The 17,112-nt window shown below is 44.9% G+C and overlaps 1 protein-coding gene across 1 annotated transcript in view; it reads left to right on the top strand.

Annotated features, from left to right (window-relative positions):
• LOC136855362 (uncharacterized) overlaps positions 1 to 17,112 on the top strand; it is a 60,994-nt gene that overhangs the window by 21,154 nt on the left and 22,728 nt on the right. The window contains exons 2-3 of the mRNA XM_067132281.1: positions 10,824 to 10,953; positions 11,666 to 11,768. Coding sequence (XP_066988382.1) covers positions 10,824 to 10,953; positions 11,666 to 11,768 — 233 coding nt within the window. The remainder of the gene's footprint in view (positions 1 to 10,823; positions 10,954 to 11,665; positions 11,769 to 17,112) is intronic.

The raw sequence follows: 17,112 nt of genomic DNA, 5'->3' as shown, positions 1-17,112 counted from the left end.
TCCAAGGGAGAGGTACAGGAGTTTCACGCGCGTCGGAAACAGCGAGGGTCTTCCTCTTCAAGTTCTGATCGCCCGTGTTCTTGGAGAACTTCGCGCCCGATCCATGTCGCGCGAGGATCCCGGGACAGGACCGCGGCTCCCCCAATGAATAACCTTCATCACTTGCAACCCTTGCAGTTTCCGAGGGCCGAGAGTGTCAGGGACCGCCGCGGTCCTGGCTTCCGAGAGCGTTCTCGACCTGATGAATTCTTTTCTTCGAAGGAGTTAATTCAGGTCGAGACACCAAGCTTCCACCCCTGCCTCGACAGAATATGAATTCTTCTTGCCTCGGAGGGTCTTGCCGACTGCAGTTTTTTGGGCAATTCTGGTGCTAAGAAGAAGGACTTTGTCCCAATTCAGATCTCCGGTTTTGTAAGTCCCGAGTTGGCTTGACCCTTGGGAACGAACCTTTACTTGGTTCTGCCTTTCTCTTTCAGAGATTTGCCAGATACCCCAGTAATCAAGGTTCCCACCAGGGCACTGACTTGTCCTTTGGACAATGGCCAAGAACTTTGGGTCTTGGTCATCTCAACTCCTTAGACCTTGAGAAGATTGCAACTGCCATGCCCCCTCAACTCCTTAGCTAATAAGTCCTAGGGTTCAGAAGAAGATTGCAACTGCTGATGCCTGGACGAAATGATACTTATCGAGTCTGTGGAACTGGCAGCGACATTGCCGAGACCTGGGAATGGATTCCTTCAGGAGAAGTATCTATTTCCCTTAGGTCTCGGCAATTCTTTCCATCGAACTTTCATCCCACCACCTCTCCCGTGCTCCCGATTCGGGAAATGCCAGCCGGCTAGAGCTAATTGCCTCGGTACCCTGTCATCTTGCAGAAGCTTCCCCATGGTGGAAATGGAAGTCTGCTTCCTTTTCCTCTGTTCTTTCCTCTTCGATGTATGAGGAAAGAGTTAGGCTAATGCTTGATTGAAGGAACCTTCGAATATGCTTGCATATTCCCCTCACATCTTGTGTCTACTTACGGATTCACAGATTGAGGAATAGGCACACACTGGTAAGACCTTGTCTTGAATTTGTGTGACCGAGACGATTAGTACCTTCTCATCACCGTCCTGGGCTCAGGGCAGCCTTTTGGCCGTCCGAGAATTCAGGATGGGTTTTGCGGCACTCACTGGTTTCGTTGAACAACAAAACCACAGTAGTGGCATTTGTCGACAAACAGGAGGCAATGGTTTTTCCTCCTGTTTCATCTCAACATTTGCAGGTACTCGAGTGTTGTTCTATTGCACACTCAACAGCTCAATTAACCAGATGCATTCCTGGTGGGGATGTATTGGTAGGCAAGCCTGGCTGGCCTTGGGTTTGAGTGATCGGGACGAACATGCTGCTCACTCTTTCTTCACGAAGATTCATGCAGAGACTGCTGGACTGAGAAATCCCTACCGTCCTTCTGTTGCCTCCCTGCACACAAGTTGGTAGTTTTTTCTCACTCCTTCATACCAGACCAGGGGCCGCTCTGTTGAGGCATGCTGTCATTTTAGGTGAAAACTCGATATCGACGTTTTTTTCCCTCCGTATTTGTCCGTTTCGCTAGGGGTTCACAAACATTGCTCACCCCGAGTTACAGACAAATACTTGAAGACTTCGCCTTCATCCGACCTGATTGCCGAGGCATCGAGAAGAATTCCGCTTGACCCATCCTCCTGTAGCAGCTACACAAGAAGCGGTTCTTGAGGCAGTACATCCCTGTGTGTTCAGGACTGGGCTATTTTCCAGCTTTCCTTGCAAGCACAGGCTTTCTCGCCGAGTGGCAACGGATATAGCTGGATATCCCTTGAAGTCCTCTGCAACACTGTCCCAGGGACTGGATCCGTCTTTGCTGGTGGTGTCGTTGTCGGAACTTCTTCTCGGTTCAGAGTCGCTCGTCAAGTCTGGACTTCCTCTTCTTCTCCGCTGAAGGTTGCTTCTCTCCCTTTCATTTGTGAAGAACGTAGGCCCTTGCGACCTAGTGTTCTATCTGAAGTAGCCTTCGTCTCCTCAGTCGAGTTAGCTACGGACAAGAAGCTTCTTCAGTCATGCTCTCCCAGGAACTGTTTCCTGGGTGGCATGTGACTCGTTTAGGGTTCCTGTCCGTGCTCTGCACACGCCTTACGAGAGTCGTCAGATAGAGATATGCCCTCTTAGGACCATCTCTCATCTTACCCTGGCCTTGTCGTAGAAGATGGAAGAACAGGGATGGGGATCATACCTCGACTCCTTCTCGGATGTCATAAGTGGACTCCGAATCCATTGGCATCTACTGTTGGGCTCAAGTCCTTCTTGTTCCCCTCCTCCTTGGACTTAGTGTCGATGATCCAGATCATTCGTTACTTTGTCCTATTAGGGAGCTGTGGTACTTTCTGAAAGGTTCGACATTCCTAACCTGGATGTCGTCAACGCGTTTCGCTAGTACTGTCTCTCCCAAGGAAGAAGTGTCTAAGGACACATCTTCCTCCTGACTTTAATGAAGCGATCAAAGGAGGTACTTGGCAGCTGATGACGACGATACCGGTACCTTTCCACCCGAGCTCACGAAGTCGATGGCTTGGTCCATCCCTCGCATTCCGGAAGTTTCTGTCAGTCTGGAGGCAAGGTGTGGTCTCAACAGACCACACTTCACCTCCTTCTTCCTTGGGATCTTGCCCACAAGCCCTGGAACCCTTTTTCCTTGGCTCTGTGGTGGCTGCTCAACAAGTTGTGTTGTCTTATCCAGCTCCTTCAAGAGGACAAGTAGCATCTCGCCTAAGGTGTTGGTTCTGGATGTGAGAAGGATTCCGAGAGTGACTGGCCTCTCTTCTTCCTCTCCCCTGTCCTCCAACTTCTCTCCTCCTTCGGGATGAGAATAGGACTCGAACCAGTAGCTGCTGGAACTGGCACTGATGCAGATAAGACTACACATCGAGCACCCATTCTATTTTCTTATAGAATCATAGAAGCAATTCCCTCCTTCCTCTATCAAGGGGAGGAAGGAGAGACTGACAATAAGACAACCCTATCTTGTTTTTGCCTTACTGTCATCCGACTCAAGATCCTTCCAGCCTATTTGCAGGAGTTGACGTTTCCTCATTCATGCAAAAGGGACCAGTATCTGACATTTGATCTTGCAGTTCCTACACTCCGATCAACAGAGGCACGGTACTCCTCCTCGCTCTTTCGACCAGGAATAACAACCCAGGTGTGCAGAACTCCAGTCAGTTCAGGAGATTCTCTCAGATTCCTCCCTCCAACCAGTGAGTCTTCCTAATGTAAAGGACCGAGGGTTTGTATATTGTGTCGGAAAAAATAACAATTTTTAAAGTAAATTGTATTTTTCCTAACTATACAAACCCGAGGTCCTTTACACTTTATGCCCACCTCATGCCACCCCTCAATCTGAACCTGGACTGAAAGGCAAACTGTAATGTTTACATCCGGGCAGGCGGGTATCCCTGCCTACCTGGAGGTAGTTACTGCCTAACCACCTTGCTCAAGAGTTTAATGGCCGTTTCCACCCTACGCCTGAAAGTAATTCCTAATGTAAAGGACCTTTGGTTTGTATAGTTAGGAAAAATACAATTTACTTTAAAAAATGTTATTTTATCATAAAAATGTCATTTTTACTCCAATCTAATTTTTGAGAGATCTGTCCCTCATAGATGTGTCTCCTATATATGAAGGTTTAGGGAGTATTTTTATTGGAACAAGTAACAAATTTAAAATAAAATTTGTATTTTTCTTAACATACAAATCTTCACCTTCACGTAGTTAAATTTACCTGCCTCATTCCACCCCTCTGAACCTGATCTCTCTCTCTACGTCTGCAAGGTAGCACGGTATTATATGTGGGCTGGTTCAACAATTGGGGAAGCTTGGGTAGGTTTGGACTAGGCCAGGTCAGGGCACAGGACGCTAGTGGTTTTCAGTAAAACGAGCCTACAGTCAGCCGAGTTGCGTGAAGCGCACAGGAGTCTCTTATATGTGAAGGTGCAGGTTCATATGATAGGAAAAATACAAATTTTATTTGTAACTTATTTTTTGGCAAGAATCACCAACAATTAATAACTTTTGTGGTATACAGTATTTTGTATTATCTTAACGGCAGATATGGACAATTCTGCTGTGAAAGTAGACACCATGTTAGGTAACATTTTTCCTATACAGTGAACCCCCCGTATTCGCGTTCTCAAGGTTCTGGACTCACCCATTCGTGGGTTTTTCTATGGAACCTATCTAAAAAAAATTTTCGGGAAACTCGTGCATTCGCGGGTTTTTCTGTGGAACATATCCATAAAAATATTCGCGGGAAGCTCCATATTCGTGGATGCAGATGTTTTTGTCTTTTTTGTATAGCAATATTTGTACAGGCGGTCCCAGGTTTACGACGGGGTTCCGTTCTTGCGCCGCGTCGAACCTCTCGTCGAAAATCGTCAAAAAAATCATAAGAAAACCTTACTTTTAATGCTCTGGGTGCATTGAAAACGACGTAAACTGCATTATTATTGAGTTTTACATCAAAAACCTTCAAATTATGATTATTCTGCCATTTTGGGGCCAAATTTCTTCCGTCGGCGGTTTCCACTCGTAACCCCGGAACATGCGTCGTAAACCGGGAAATAATTTCTGATGAATATATTTGAAAAGCGTCGTAACCTCGGAACGTCGTAAACCGGGGACTGCCTGTATTTTCATATATATATTGTATAATATTAAATAAAATCATGTAAATCAATAATAATACTGTACTACAGTACTGTACATATAATAGTAATAGAAATTAAATAATAATATTATGTAATACTACGCTGGGTACCTTAATAATAATAAATAATAAAGTTAAATCATATGGGTAGTAACTGGTGATGAATGTTGATTTCAGTATGCTGTAGATGATGATGATGATGAATTAGCTGTGCAGTACGATGAATGACGGGGGCCGCTGTCATGTTAAGGTATTTGAACATGACAACGAAGGTGATACAGTAGGGCTGCATGAGTATTTTACCTTGTTCATGCTCAATGCAGGCAACCGCAATTAATGTCATGCTGTAAGGGGCTGCTACTTCTCCGTGACTTTTGCCCTCTCTTAACAAAACAATCATGTCTACAGTACTTTCTTCTCATCAGTCATTACAGTAATTGTAGGCTATTGGCCAGAGGCCATAGAAGAAGCACAGCATTCAGAGGACATCTTAATGCACGATTTCAAAATATATTTTTAGGCCATAGTACTGTACATGCAAAACACACAAACGTGAGATAATAATAAAACAGGTTATATTGGGTCATTTGCCAATAATTTGCCGCTACTGTAAGCATGAATGTAGTTGGTTGCGCATACATATACTAACACTGATCTTTTGATACAGTACGTGACATTTTATAAAATGTTTTGTTGTAAGATGATTTTTAAATATTACATACAAAAAGTGTTTTAGGATGATACATAGTATAGTACAGTACTATCGGTAGTATGCGTGAGCATATCTAAAATACGTAAGACAACAGTAATACTGCAGGGGCGATGTTTACATCTGCGGTACGTAGCATTTTCATGTATGTACTAAGTATATATTAATGACTAATGTAAGTACATTTTGTAAGTTGAGAAATGCTTTATTAATTTTCAAATATTAAAGTACTGTAATATATTAACGTAAACACAGCAAAATTTCAGTAACATATATTTGTTTTTCTTAAAAGTGCTTCACCCAAGCCACCTCTCTGCAAATATAAAGAACTCGCGATGCTGGACGCTGTGTACCCAGGACCAGTGATACTCGACACACTATTGGCTGTCATCTGCAAAGCAGCCAATCCAGAAGTACCATTCATTTTCCTTGGCACTCATTGGCTGTTCACTTGGCGCTGATTGGCTGAACATTCACAACCAACTCGCGTACACAGAATTTTGGGAGACCCCTCCACGGCATCCTCCTCAGATTGTGCGTACTGTAGTTCACAGCATCTTACCATGTGAAACCATGCGTCTCTCTGTCTTGATTTTTTATCTTTGTGAATCAGTGGTATTTGGCCCTAAAATGCCAACTAAAAAATGCCTTGCTCCTTCAAAGGCTTCTGGCAAAGAGTCTAAAGGAAAGAAGACTGTTATGAAACTCGAGGAGGTGAAACTTCTTGACATGTTGAAGGAGGGCAAAAGTTTTCCCGTGGTTGGCTGCCATTTCAGTGTTAATGAGAGCACAGTGAGATATATCAAGAAGAAAGAGGCGGAGATACGCAAGTCTGTGAGTATGAGCTACTTCGGTAGTGCAAAGACAGTTGCAACAGTGCAAGATAAAACAATCGTGAAGATGGAATCTGCTCTGGCAATCTGGATAAAGGACTGCCGGAAGAAAAACGTGCCCCTCGACTCCAACATCATTCGCGAGAAAGCACAACAACTCTACCAGCAGTTATCAACTGCTAAGGAAGGCGACGACGTGGTACAGGTAGAGGAAGGCGTTGAAGACGGGGAATTAGAATTTTAGGCTTTGATGAACCAGCAGAAGAAGAAGAGGGGGAAGAGCCCCAAGCAGGACCATTATCAGCACCTCAAGGTTTCCAGGTCAGCAAGGGGTGGTTCCACCGATTTCAAAAGCGGTTCCACCTAAAGTCTGTTACTCTGCATGGGGAATCAGCATCTGCAGACACTGAAGCAGCCGCGAAATATCTGGAGGCCTTCAAGAAGATCATCGAGGAAAAGGGCTACCATCCAGAACAGGTGTTCAGTATGGGTGAGACTGGCCTGTTCTGGAAGGAGATGCCTTCCTGGACATACCTTATGAAGGACAAAGCTAAAGCCTCCGGATTCAAGGCCCAGACGGATAGGGTTACCCTCATCATGTGTGGGAATGCAGCTGGTTTCATGCTTAAACCAGGCCTCATTTACAAGGCTGCAAACCCCAGGGCCCTCAAGAATAAGAACAAGGTATTGCTTTCTGTGTTCTGGATGCATAACCCTAAAACCTCGATCACCAAAGTCCTCACAGAGTACTGGTTCCATCAGAGCTTCATCCCTCAAGTTAGGCAATACCTGAACGACTTGGCCATGGAGTTCAAGGTGTTGCTGATTATGGATAATGCTGGTGGCCACCCTCTCGATCTTTCTTACAAGGGAATCCAGTTTGAGTTCCTCCTCCCCAACACCACCTCTCTCCTCCAGCCTATGGACCAGGGCGTGATCCGTGCCTTCAAGGCACTCTATACCGAACTCCTCCAGCACCTTGTAAATGCAATGGACAGTGACAGTTAATTTACGCTAAAAGAATATTGGCGTAAATTCACGATTGCCTCATGTCTGACCATCTTCAGCTGATCACTGAATGACATGAAGGAGGAGACCCTGAACGCATGCTGGAACAAGTTGTGGCCGGAGTGTGTTCATGATTACAGGGGCTTGTCTCCTCAAGAAATTCAACATTCGGCCACTAATAAGGCTGTCCAGTTGTCGAGGATTCTAGGTGGGGAAGGCTTCGAGGACATCATCGAGGATGAAATCAGCACCCTTATTGATGGTCACTCTGACCTCCTGACGGACCAGGATTTGGAAAAGCTGACGAAGTCTGCCAGTGAGGAAGAAGATATGCCAGGTTCAGGGGAGGAGCAGGAGGAAGAGGAGGGTGGCCTGACTTTGGAATGTCTGTCCCACATTAAGAGAATGATTAAGGAGACGCAGGAGTATGTTTCAACATGGGATCCTTTTATGGAAAGCTCCTTAAAGTTTTCAAACATCCTTGATTCAGCATGGGAGCCCTATAATCAAACCCTCCCCACCATGAAAAAGCAGTGACAGCAGCTGCCTATCACCATGTTCATCAAACGGATGAAGAAGGCCCCTCCAAAGCCTCCCAAATCACCCGAAGTAGTGCCTCTCGAATTGCCTGAAGAAGTGCCTCCCCAATCGCCTGAAGTAGTGCCTCCCAAATCAACTGAGGAAGTGCCTCCCGAAGCGCCCCCTAAAGGTGAAGAGGCACCCGAGGATGAGCTGTAACTCCTCTGCTTTGCTGTGCATTCATATCTTCATCGTCATTCATCGCACTGCACAGCTAATTCATCATCATCATCTTTAACCCTTTAATGCCGACTGGACGTATTTTACGTTGACAAAAATTGTCTGTCGGGTGCCAAGTGGACGTAAAAAATACGTCGACTACAAAAAGTTTTTTTAAATATTTGTGGAAAAATACTTGTAGGCCTCGTTTGCGAAAAATTTTAAATCGCGTGCCTTCAGGGATGCTGGAAGTTCACGGATCACGCTGTTGTTTTCATTACAAGCGTGACCCAGCTGCGCATGCGCGAATTTCTTTCTTATCCCAAAAGAAAGCATCAGCTAACTCTACTGAAAATCTCAGAAATTCTTTAGTCACTTTGTCGTAATTTTTGCAGTATTTTCTATTAGCCTTTACATAAAGTTTTATATATGGAAATGTGTGCAGTTTCATGTAGAATACAACAAAAAATAATTCATGGTTGTAGCTTTTATCAATTTTGACATATTTTCATATAAATTACGATAAGTGCCAAAATTTCAACCTTCGGTCAACTTTGACTCGACTGAAATGGTAGAAAAATGCAATTGTTAGCTAAAACTCTTACATTCAAGTAATATTCAATCATTTACCTTCATTTTGCAACAAATTGGAAGTCTCTAGCACAATATTTCGATTTATGGTGAATTTAAAAAAAAAACTTTTTCCTTACGTCCGTGCACGCTAACTGCTGAAAATCTCCGAAATTCTTTAGTCACTTTGTCGTAATATTTGCACAGTTTTGTATTAGCCGTTACATAAAGTTTTATATATGAAAATGTGCGCAATTTCATGTAGAATACAACAGAAAATAAGTCATGGTTGTAGCTTTTATCAATTTTGACATATTTTCATATAAATCACAATAGGTGCCAAAATTTCAACCTTCGGTCAACTTTGACTCGACTGAAATGGTCGAAAAATGCAATTGTAAGCTAAAACTCTTACATTCTAGGAATATTCAATCATTTACCTTCATTTTGCAACAAACGAGAAGTCTCTAGCACAATATTTTGATTTATGGTGAATTTTTGAAAAAAAAATTTTCCTTAAGTCCGCGTGCGCTAACTGCTGAAAATCATGTAAGAGCTTGATGCTGTCTCTTCCAAACACGTATGTGTTCATGTGTTAGTCGTCCATCGGAGTGGACAAGACAACAAGAGCATCTCGTTTTCTTTCATTAAAGGAACGCGATTTCAACCATACAGTATTTCCGTTTGTTTCTCCCTAACCATTGTTGTCTTGATGCATGTACAATCACCACTACTTGCATTGCCATGCAAGCATTTTAATCATGTACTCATAATGTTCCAACGAATCTTCTCTATCAAACTGTGTGTGTGTTTCTGTCTGTGAAGATGCCAAACGTCTTGCCACTCCGATGGACGACGAACACGAACACACGTGTTTGGAAGAGACAGCATCAGGCTCTTACAATCTCAGAAATTCTTTAGTCACTTTGTCGTAATTTTTGCACAGTTTTGTATTAGCCGTTACATAAAGGTTTATATATGAAAGTGTGCGCAATTTCATGTAGAATACAACAAAAAATAACTCATGGTTGTAGCTATTGTCAATATTGACATATTTTCATATAAATCACGATAAGTGCCAAAATTTCAACCTTCGGTCAACTTTGACTCGACCGAAATGGTCGAAAAATGCAATTGTAAGCTAAAACTTTTACATTCTAGTAATATTCAATCATTTACCTTCATTTTGCAACAAACGGGAAGTCTCTAGCACAATATTTCGATTTATGGTGAATTTTTGAAAAAAAAAACTTTATTTTACGTCCGCACGTTACGAATTCATGCATCATTTTGTGATAATATTTTCTCTGTGTTGCTTTGATCGTTTTACAATTTGTTATATACCAAAATCATTGCAATTTAGTGTACAATACAACAAAAAAATAACTCATTAGCTTTAACCTTTTTGCTCACAGCGTGATTTGTATATAATTATATATGAAATTTTTTTTCGCGCTGTCATATATTCCACTATTAAATATGATAATGATATTTTTTTTTCATTTCTGATGATTGCATACTAAACTTCAGGCAATGAGAAAAAAGGAGCCAAAATGAACTCTTAATCTTAAAAACTAAAGCGTGCTGTGATTTTTAAAAAAACTTTCTTTCCGCTTCGGCGCTAACTCTCAAACCCCATCGGCATACGGCAGACACTTTTGTAAATAGAGTCTCAGCGTTTAAGGGTTAATCATCATTCATCGCTGGTGAGTACCCGTATGATTTACGTATGTAGTAATCTTAATATATAAGTAGTAGTAAATTTTTTAAAATGTGCATAAATTTTTTTTTTTTGTCTCTCTTTTTGTGAATTACGTATGCGTAAATACCAATGTTCCCCCCGAAAAGAAAATGGGATGGCTTGTAACTGTATGAAAGAAAATGTGCGTGGGTGAATACGTAGGGGGGACTGGATTATTTTCACCTACAGCTGTAAGCCATACAGTACGTACATATAAATGTAATGATAAAATGTTTAAGATGGCTTGGAAATTATATTAATAGTATCATTTCAAAGATTAATACAGTAATAAGGTAATAGTTTAATGTATATTTGATGTAGGCTGGTATTTTTAGGCATACTGTACTTTGGTGTTTGGCCCTTCATGGTAAACAGGTATAAGCGTTTTTAGAGGGCCGTTGTAAGCATCCGCGGATTTGAGCTATTCGCGAGGGGCGTGTGGAACGCATCCCCCGTGAATACAGGGGTTCACTGTAATTTGTTTAAAATAAATATATTTTCTTACAGGTTGTTGTTGTTGTGGCTGCAAGTGCTGCTGTATCCTGTTAGCGGCCGTAGTGTTAGTTGTTGGGGCTGCCCTTGGCCTGTTTGCATCATTGTTCCCATATCCGAGTCATGCATCTTGTAAAGTAGACTGGTGAGTTGATCAGTAAAGCTTGATTTATTTTGCCAAGATTTTGAAAATTTTGAGTTTGTTTGTTTGTTTACTGTTAAGAGTGAGTGCTTTAATATGCATAATTCTATCACAGTCATCAATAGTATTATCTTCTGGGGCTGTGAAGCTGGATTATTCTCTTCTTGGCGTTAGGCATAAAATGAGGATCAGAACTATTTTCTGGTGTGATTTTAGCTTGAATTTCCATCTGATCAAGGTTCTCATGTGTTCCCTTTCTCCATGATTTTTATTGTCTTCTCTTAGGTCTTCCTTTGGTGCACCTATATTTTGTAATTATTACCCCTGGGAAGGACAGAAACCCCAAGTAAATTGATGAGAAATTAGATCCTTGAACCTTTGCACCAGACAATTAGTCATTGTATGAAACTTGGGGTTAGGATTGGGAAAATATATACAGTACTAGCAGTCTTCTGTCTATTTTTCAAGTGCTTTGATTGTGTACTTTATTGTTTCTGGTATTGATTTTGAATCTTGAAAATTCACTATCTGACTCCGAGACAGTAAAGAAAAGATATTTGTACTATTGAGTAGCTGAGACATTCCCATTACTGTACTGTGCATGAAAGAATGACAGCCCTGACATCACGCATTGCAATTTTCTGTTTGTGTAATTAAATAAATCATAGAATTTTCTTTTGTTTGCAAGAAATCTTGTACATTTTATGTTTTTCAGGGTGTTTGGTGAGTCGTGCCCTACTGTTAAAAGCAAGCTAATCAACCAGATGCACAAATGGAGTAACAACGACTGTGACTCAAAGCAGCAGTGCAATTACGAAGTAGGTTTATGTATATAGTTTAGTGTATGCTTAACATTCAACTTGTTTTTGCACTTAAAGTATGTCTTCATTATTTATTGTTTTCTTTTGTATGGGAAAGTTTGCCAGGTGGGAAATGATATGAAAAGTTAAGCATTTAATTAAATTAGCCCTTTAAAACCATAAGTGTTACTGGAGGAGTATCTATGGAAGTCCTTATTTTGCAAAATGCTAATAATTGTAAGCAGACAAAGAGGCTAATGGATATTCAAGTTGTGTAAACCCCTGTAGTCAGGTCTCAGTCATGTAGTATTTTAGTTATTCTTCCTACAGTGAAATAATTGAGTGTTGTTCCTACACGATATACAAACCATCGGTCCTTTACATCAGGAATTACTCACAGCAGAGCTGGAAATGGCCGTTGAACTTTCAAACAAGGTAGTTAGGCAGTTAATTACTGTCCAGTAGGCAGGAGTCCTGCCTGCCTGGATGTAAACATTCCAATTTGCTTTTAGCCGTCATGTGGTGCAGACGTGTGTTCTTCCTTCTCTGCCCTGATTGTTGTTGAGCTTTTTTCTAGGTCGGATCTTTCTTTCTTTGGTTTTTGCTTGAGTATATGTGTGTTTCTGATTTTAAATATGCAAACCCACAAGTCTGACAAGCTTGTTCGCCAGGTCACCTTCCCTCAACGTGTGTGTCCTGGGGTTGGTGGCAAGAAATACGGTAGTTTCCACTAGTATGTTGAAGTTAATCCTCACACCCGCTGCTCCTCCTGCAGGGGGCATGTTTGCTCGCGTGACTCTACTTGTGTTGAGTGTTGCTCCTGGTCAGCCGAGTGTTGAGTGTTGCTCCTGGTCAGCCAAGAAGTGGGTGAAGTTTGAAGGAAGGGCATGGTATTGGAGGTAGGCTGCCAAGGTGTCGTCTGAGGGTTATAAGCCCCGAACTATGCCCTTGTTGCTAACCTTTCTTCCTCATTTCTCTCTCCTAGCAAGCTTCCCCTTCTGACTCGCTCTCCTTTGGAAGAGGACTCTTGTTTTCTTCTTAGCTCACTTTGTTGGGCGTGTAAAATGACGGGGGGCAGTGGGCGATCAGGACGACTTCCTCTCGGGGGCCTCTCTTCTCTCCACGGGGGGGAAATTTTTCCCATGGAGCAAGAAGAGTCTCCCTCCGCTAACCTGACTTTTCTCCTTCCAGTTTGGCGGTTGATCAGTTCTTTGGCAAGCAGGCAACTGATTTGGATACAGCTTGGCAATCCTTGGGTCTTTTAGGCCCTCCATCCATGCAGGGCCTTTTTCTCATCTGGTGAATGCTCCAGTGGTGACCCATGCTGCCTCTACCACCACGACTACCACGGTGACGATGTCAGCATTCACTAAAATGCCGGTGACTATCTCTTCCCACTTCCCTACCCAAGCGACTTCTGTCCCAGCCTCCCATCACGCTCCAGGTTTCGCTGTGGCCCTGCCATCCCTTGCTGGACTGTCAGTGATGGTTACCTCTTGTGTGGCCCCATATGATGGTTCCTGGCCCTGCTGCTCCTGTGATCTCAATTGTCCGGGCAGCTGTTGCTGCTCCATCTGCCCTGGTTGTCCTGTCCCCTCCTGTTACTGATGCTCCTGCTGCCCGGGCCACTCCTGCCACTCCTGTTGCCCTGGCTGCCTTGGCTGCTCCTGTGATATCTGCTGCTCCCTCATGGATAGGGGTCTTGACCGCCATCCTGAAGAAGATGATGAAGAAGAGGTCCCGTAAGGTGTTGTTGTCATCATCTTCATCGACTTTGTCTTCTTTCTCGTCATCTGTTACCTCCTCCCCTTCCTCCTTCAAGGCTTGGCTGAAGAAGAGGAAGGCTGCCTCTTCCCCCCTAAGAAGTCCCGCCATGGGGCTTCTAAGGGGCTGCCTTCCTCCACAGGGGGAGCAGTGCAATCTCTTGTCGGCTCTTCCCATGGTCTTGTGTTTCAGGAGCCGCGAGTGTGCAGACCTTGGGTTGCGCTCCCATCACCACTCCTAAGAAGGCTGCTTCTGAGACTGGCCCTGTGTTTTGGTGCTTTTTTGTGAGTCATTCCGAGTACTCAAGTTGCTAAGGAGTCCCGAGTATCCTGAGCTGGTGCCGGAGAGATCTCTCACCTTCCCAGTTCAGGTGCAGGCTGGGTCATGCAGGTTTCTCGGCTGTTCCGGCTGGCACTGCCATCAGTGCTCGGCCAGGTTCCCAGCCTATTGTCTCAGTCCAGAGGGTCCAAACACATGGAGAGACAGTCTTCCTCTCGTGGGGTTGTGGCCTCGAAGAAGAGTGGGGCATGTCAAGAGGACAGCGCAGGTTCTCACCAGCCAGCCACGCGTTTGACCCTGCTCAACCCCCATTCACTTTCATGCAATGGGCTTGGCTCTTTCAAACCTCTATGCTCTCCTTGGGACAGCGCTCCGCCAAGGCGTAAGCACTCTCCTGGACCTGTGCTGCCGTCATCACTGCAGGTTGATGACTGCATGCAGCCCGCCCCCCCTGCTGGTTCCTCTGGAAGGACAGGTGGGAGTGCCCAATCCTCCTCACCTGTCCCCTCAACCTCCTGGGGTTTTACCAGGAGGCGCGAAATGGACAGGGGGAACTCTGGAGCATCCTCTCCTCAGAGTTTGACTACAAAGCCCTATGTTCCCAGCTCAGTCCTTGGATCAACCCAGTTGCACACCCAAATAGTTCAGGATGGATCTAAGGGGTCTGCCGAGGTTCTCCCTCCTGCCGGAAAAGTAGATCGGGAGGACTGCACCCTGAAAGGACTCGAGGGTCCTCTTCCTCAGGATGCGGACACCCCCGAAATACAGAGGACCTTTGCAGAAATTATTGCGCTGATTCATCAGCACAGTGATCTCGAGGAAGGGCCATGGCCTCTTCTGAGGATCATCCTTCACACCTCGAAACCTTTTGGGGCCCTAAGAAGGAACCAAAGGGTTCGGTGGGGCTGCCATGGTGCACGCTTGCTGAGGGAATAATCTTGTTTCTGGGCAGGAGAATTCACTTCGTTTGAACCGCTCGGACAAGCTCCTTCACCCTCCTCTACCTCAACAAGCGATTTTTCATGCCCTAGGAGAGGTTCTTGCCAATCAGGCAGGTTGATCCTGACCTGGTTCGTCAAGGCCTGGGTCTCTTGCTGTAGCAACTAGTTTCAGATGGGGTCTTCCTTTCGCAGGAAGAGGCAGCGAGCTTCAAGGCTACCGCCATAGTGGCCCTCCAGGCAATCTCCTGGCTGGATCTGTGGTCGTTCACAGTATCCAAAGTGGCTGCCTCCGCAGGTGCTATTGTCCTTGGAGAGGACTCTGCCTTTGGGAGACTATGCCAGTCTGGAAGTAGAGCCATCTCCTACCTTGTCCACTAGAAGGCAAACCTGTGGGCAAACCTGGTGTTGAAAAGAAGGGATGCTGTCCTGACTCGATCGCCAGGTCTTTAGGTCAAGGGTCGGCATTGACTGTAAGGATTGGACTGTTGCTGGGTTCTGCCTCTCTCTTCCCTAGAGAGTTGGTGGATGCTGCGGTGGACAAGCATCGGGCCGAAGGCAGCGACTGCCTTGTCCATCAGGCAGTGGCTAAGACCTCCAGGTCTTCACGCACCACTGCAGCCTGACCTTCAGGTCAGTCTAGCACTTCCTTGGACCCTAAGAAGATCCAGGCTGTGAAGGGCACCCACGGGAACACCCAGCCTTCTTCTTCTGCTGGAAAGGGCGCGCAATCATGCCCATTTCAGCCCGCTTTCCAGTACAGAAAAGAGGGGCAAGAGGAAGAAGAAGGGGAAATGCTAGGGGCGGCATTCCCCTCCAGCTGCTGCCATTAGGCCAACATGGCAGTGATATGGAGCTGAGACCTGGGTAGTGGATGCCCTTTGAGTGGGAAATCTACTTCCCTTCATTCTTGGCCACCCCTCACCAACTCTCTAGTCCGCCACCTAACCCATGTTCCTGGTTCACCGAAGGATCTCGCACTCAGGCAAGAAGTGCAAGCCATGCTGAGCAAGGGAGCTGTGGAAGTTGTGTTGGATCAGTCCCCAGGCTTCCACAGCCATCTCTTTCTCGTAGAGAAAGCCTCATGGTGGAGACCAGTCATAGACCTCTCTCCTTTGAACCAATTCGTTTGCCATCAGGGAGAACGACATCATGCTTACGGTAGACTTGAAGGATGCGTATTTTCAAATATCCATCCATCCATCCTCTTGCAAGTACCTTCTCTTTATCCTTGGGGAGGCAGTGTTCCAGTTCAGGGCACTCTGTTTTGGGTTCTCGACTGCTCCTCAGGTGTTCATGCGGGCGTTCATTGTGGTGTCAGCTGTGGCCCATTTGCACAGGATTCATCTGTTGAGGTATCTCAAAGATTGGCTTGCCCTGCTTCACGACTGGGATCGACTCCACAAGTTTTTACCCAATCTAGGGATTGTAGTAAATTTCAAGAAGTCTAATCTCACCCCCAAGCAGTGGGTAAAGGACCTGGGCATGGTGATAGATACGGTAGAAGCCAGTCTTCCCCTCAGACTCTCGTATCAGTAGATTTAGAAAAGCAGCAAAGCTCTACCTGTCTCTAACGGGAGCAGCCAGCTCGGCAGTGGCAGGTCATTGGAGAAGCTGGTCCCTCATGGGCGACTTCACCTTCGTTCCCTTCAATGGAGACTGAAGGAGTACTGGTCCCAGTCTCGGGACCCTCAATCCTTTCTTGTTCCTCTCTTGGGGGGTTCCTCGTTGGATGGGTCGACATCGTACTTGGCTAGCACTCTCCTAGGCCCACGTTCGATTCTCCAGCTGGCCATTGAAGAATTAGAGGAATTTGTTTCTGGTGATAGAAATTCATTTCTCGGTATAATGTGGTTCGGATTCCACAACAAGCTGTAGGTCCCATTGCTAGGTAACCAATTGGTTCTTAGCCACATAAAATATTTTAAGTCTAATCCTTCGGGCCAGCCCTAGGAGAGCTGTTAATCAGCTCAGTGGTCTGGTTAAACTAAGGTATACTAACTTTTTTTCCTCTCTTGGGGGAAGTGAGAGAGGATCTAGACTGATGGCTGGACAACAGGAACCTCTTAATAGGAGTATGCCTGCATACTCCCCCTCCTGACGTGCTTCTGTTCTCAGACGCATCGACTGGGGTATTGGGTGCACACCTGGAGGAGTTGCTGACTTTGTGAGTGTGGTACTGAGATGACAAGCACCTTCACATCAACATCCTGGAGATCAAGGCGGCCTCCCTGGTCTTCCAAGAGTTTCAGGGTCAAGTGATGGGACACTCCATGGTGTTGATGAATGACAACAGTACTCGATATTTGCAGATCAGTAAAGTTTACAGGTACTTTGTCATAACATACTTTATGTACATATATAGCAGTACCTAAATTTCC

This window comes from Macrobrachium rosenbergii, chromosome 31, assembly GCF_040412425.1.
Source record: "Macrobrachium rosenbergii isolate ZJJX-2024 chromosome 31, ASM4041242v1, whole genome shotgun sequence".
Classification (NCBI taxonomy): domain Eukaryota; kingdom Metazoa; phylum Arthropoda; class Malacostraca; order Decapoda; family Palaemonidae; genus Macrobrachium; species Macrobrachium rosenbergii.
Note: the sequence above shows the minus strand (reverse complement) of the source record. Positions and strands in the feature narration are given on the sequence as shown.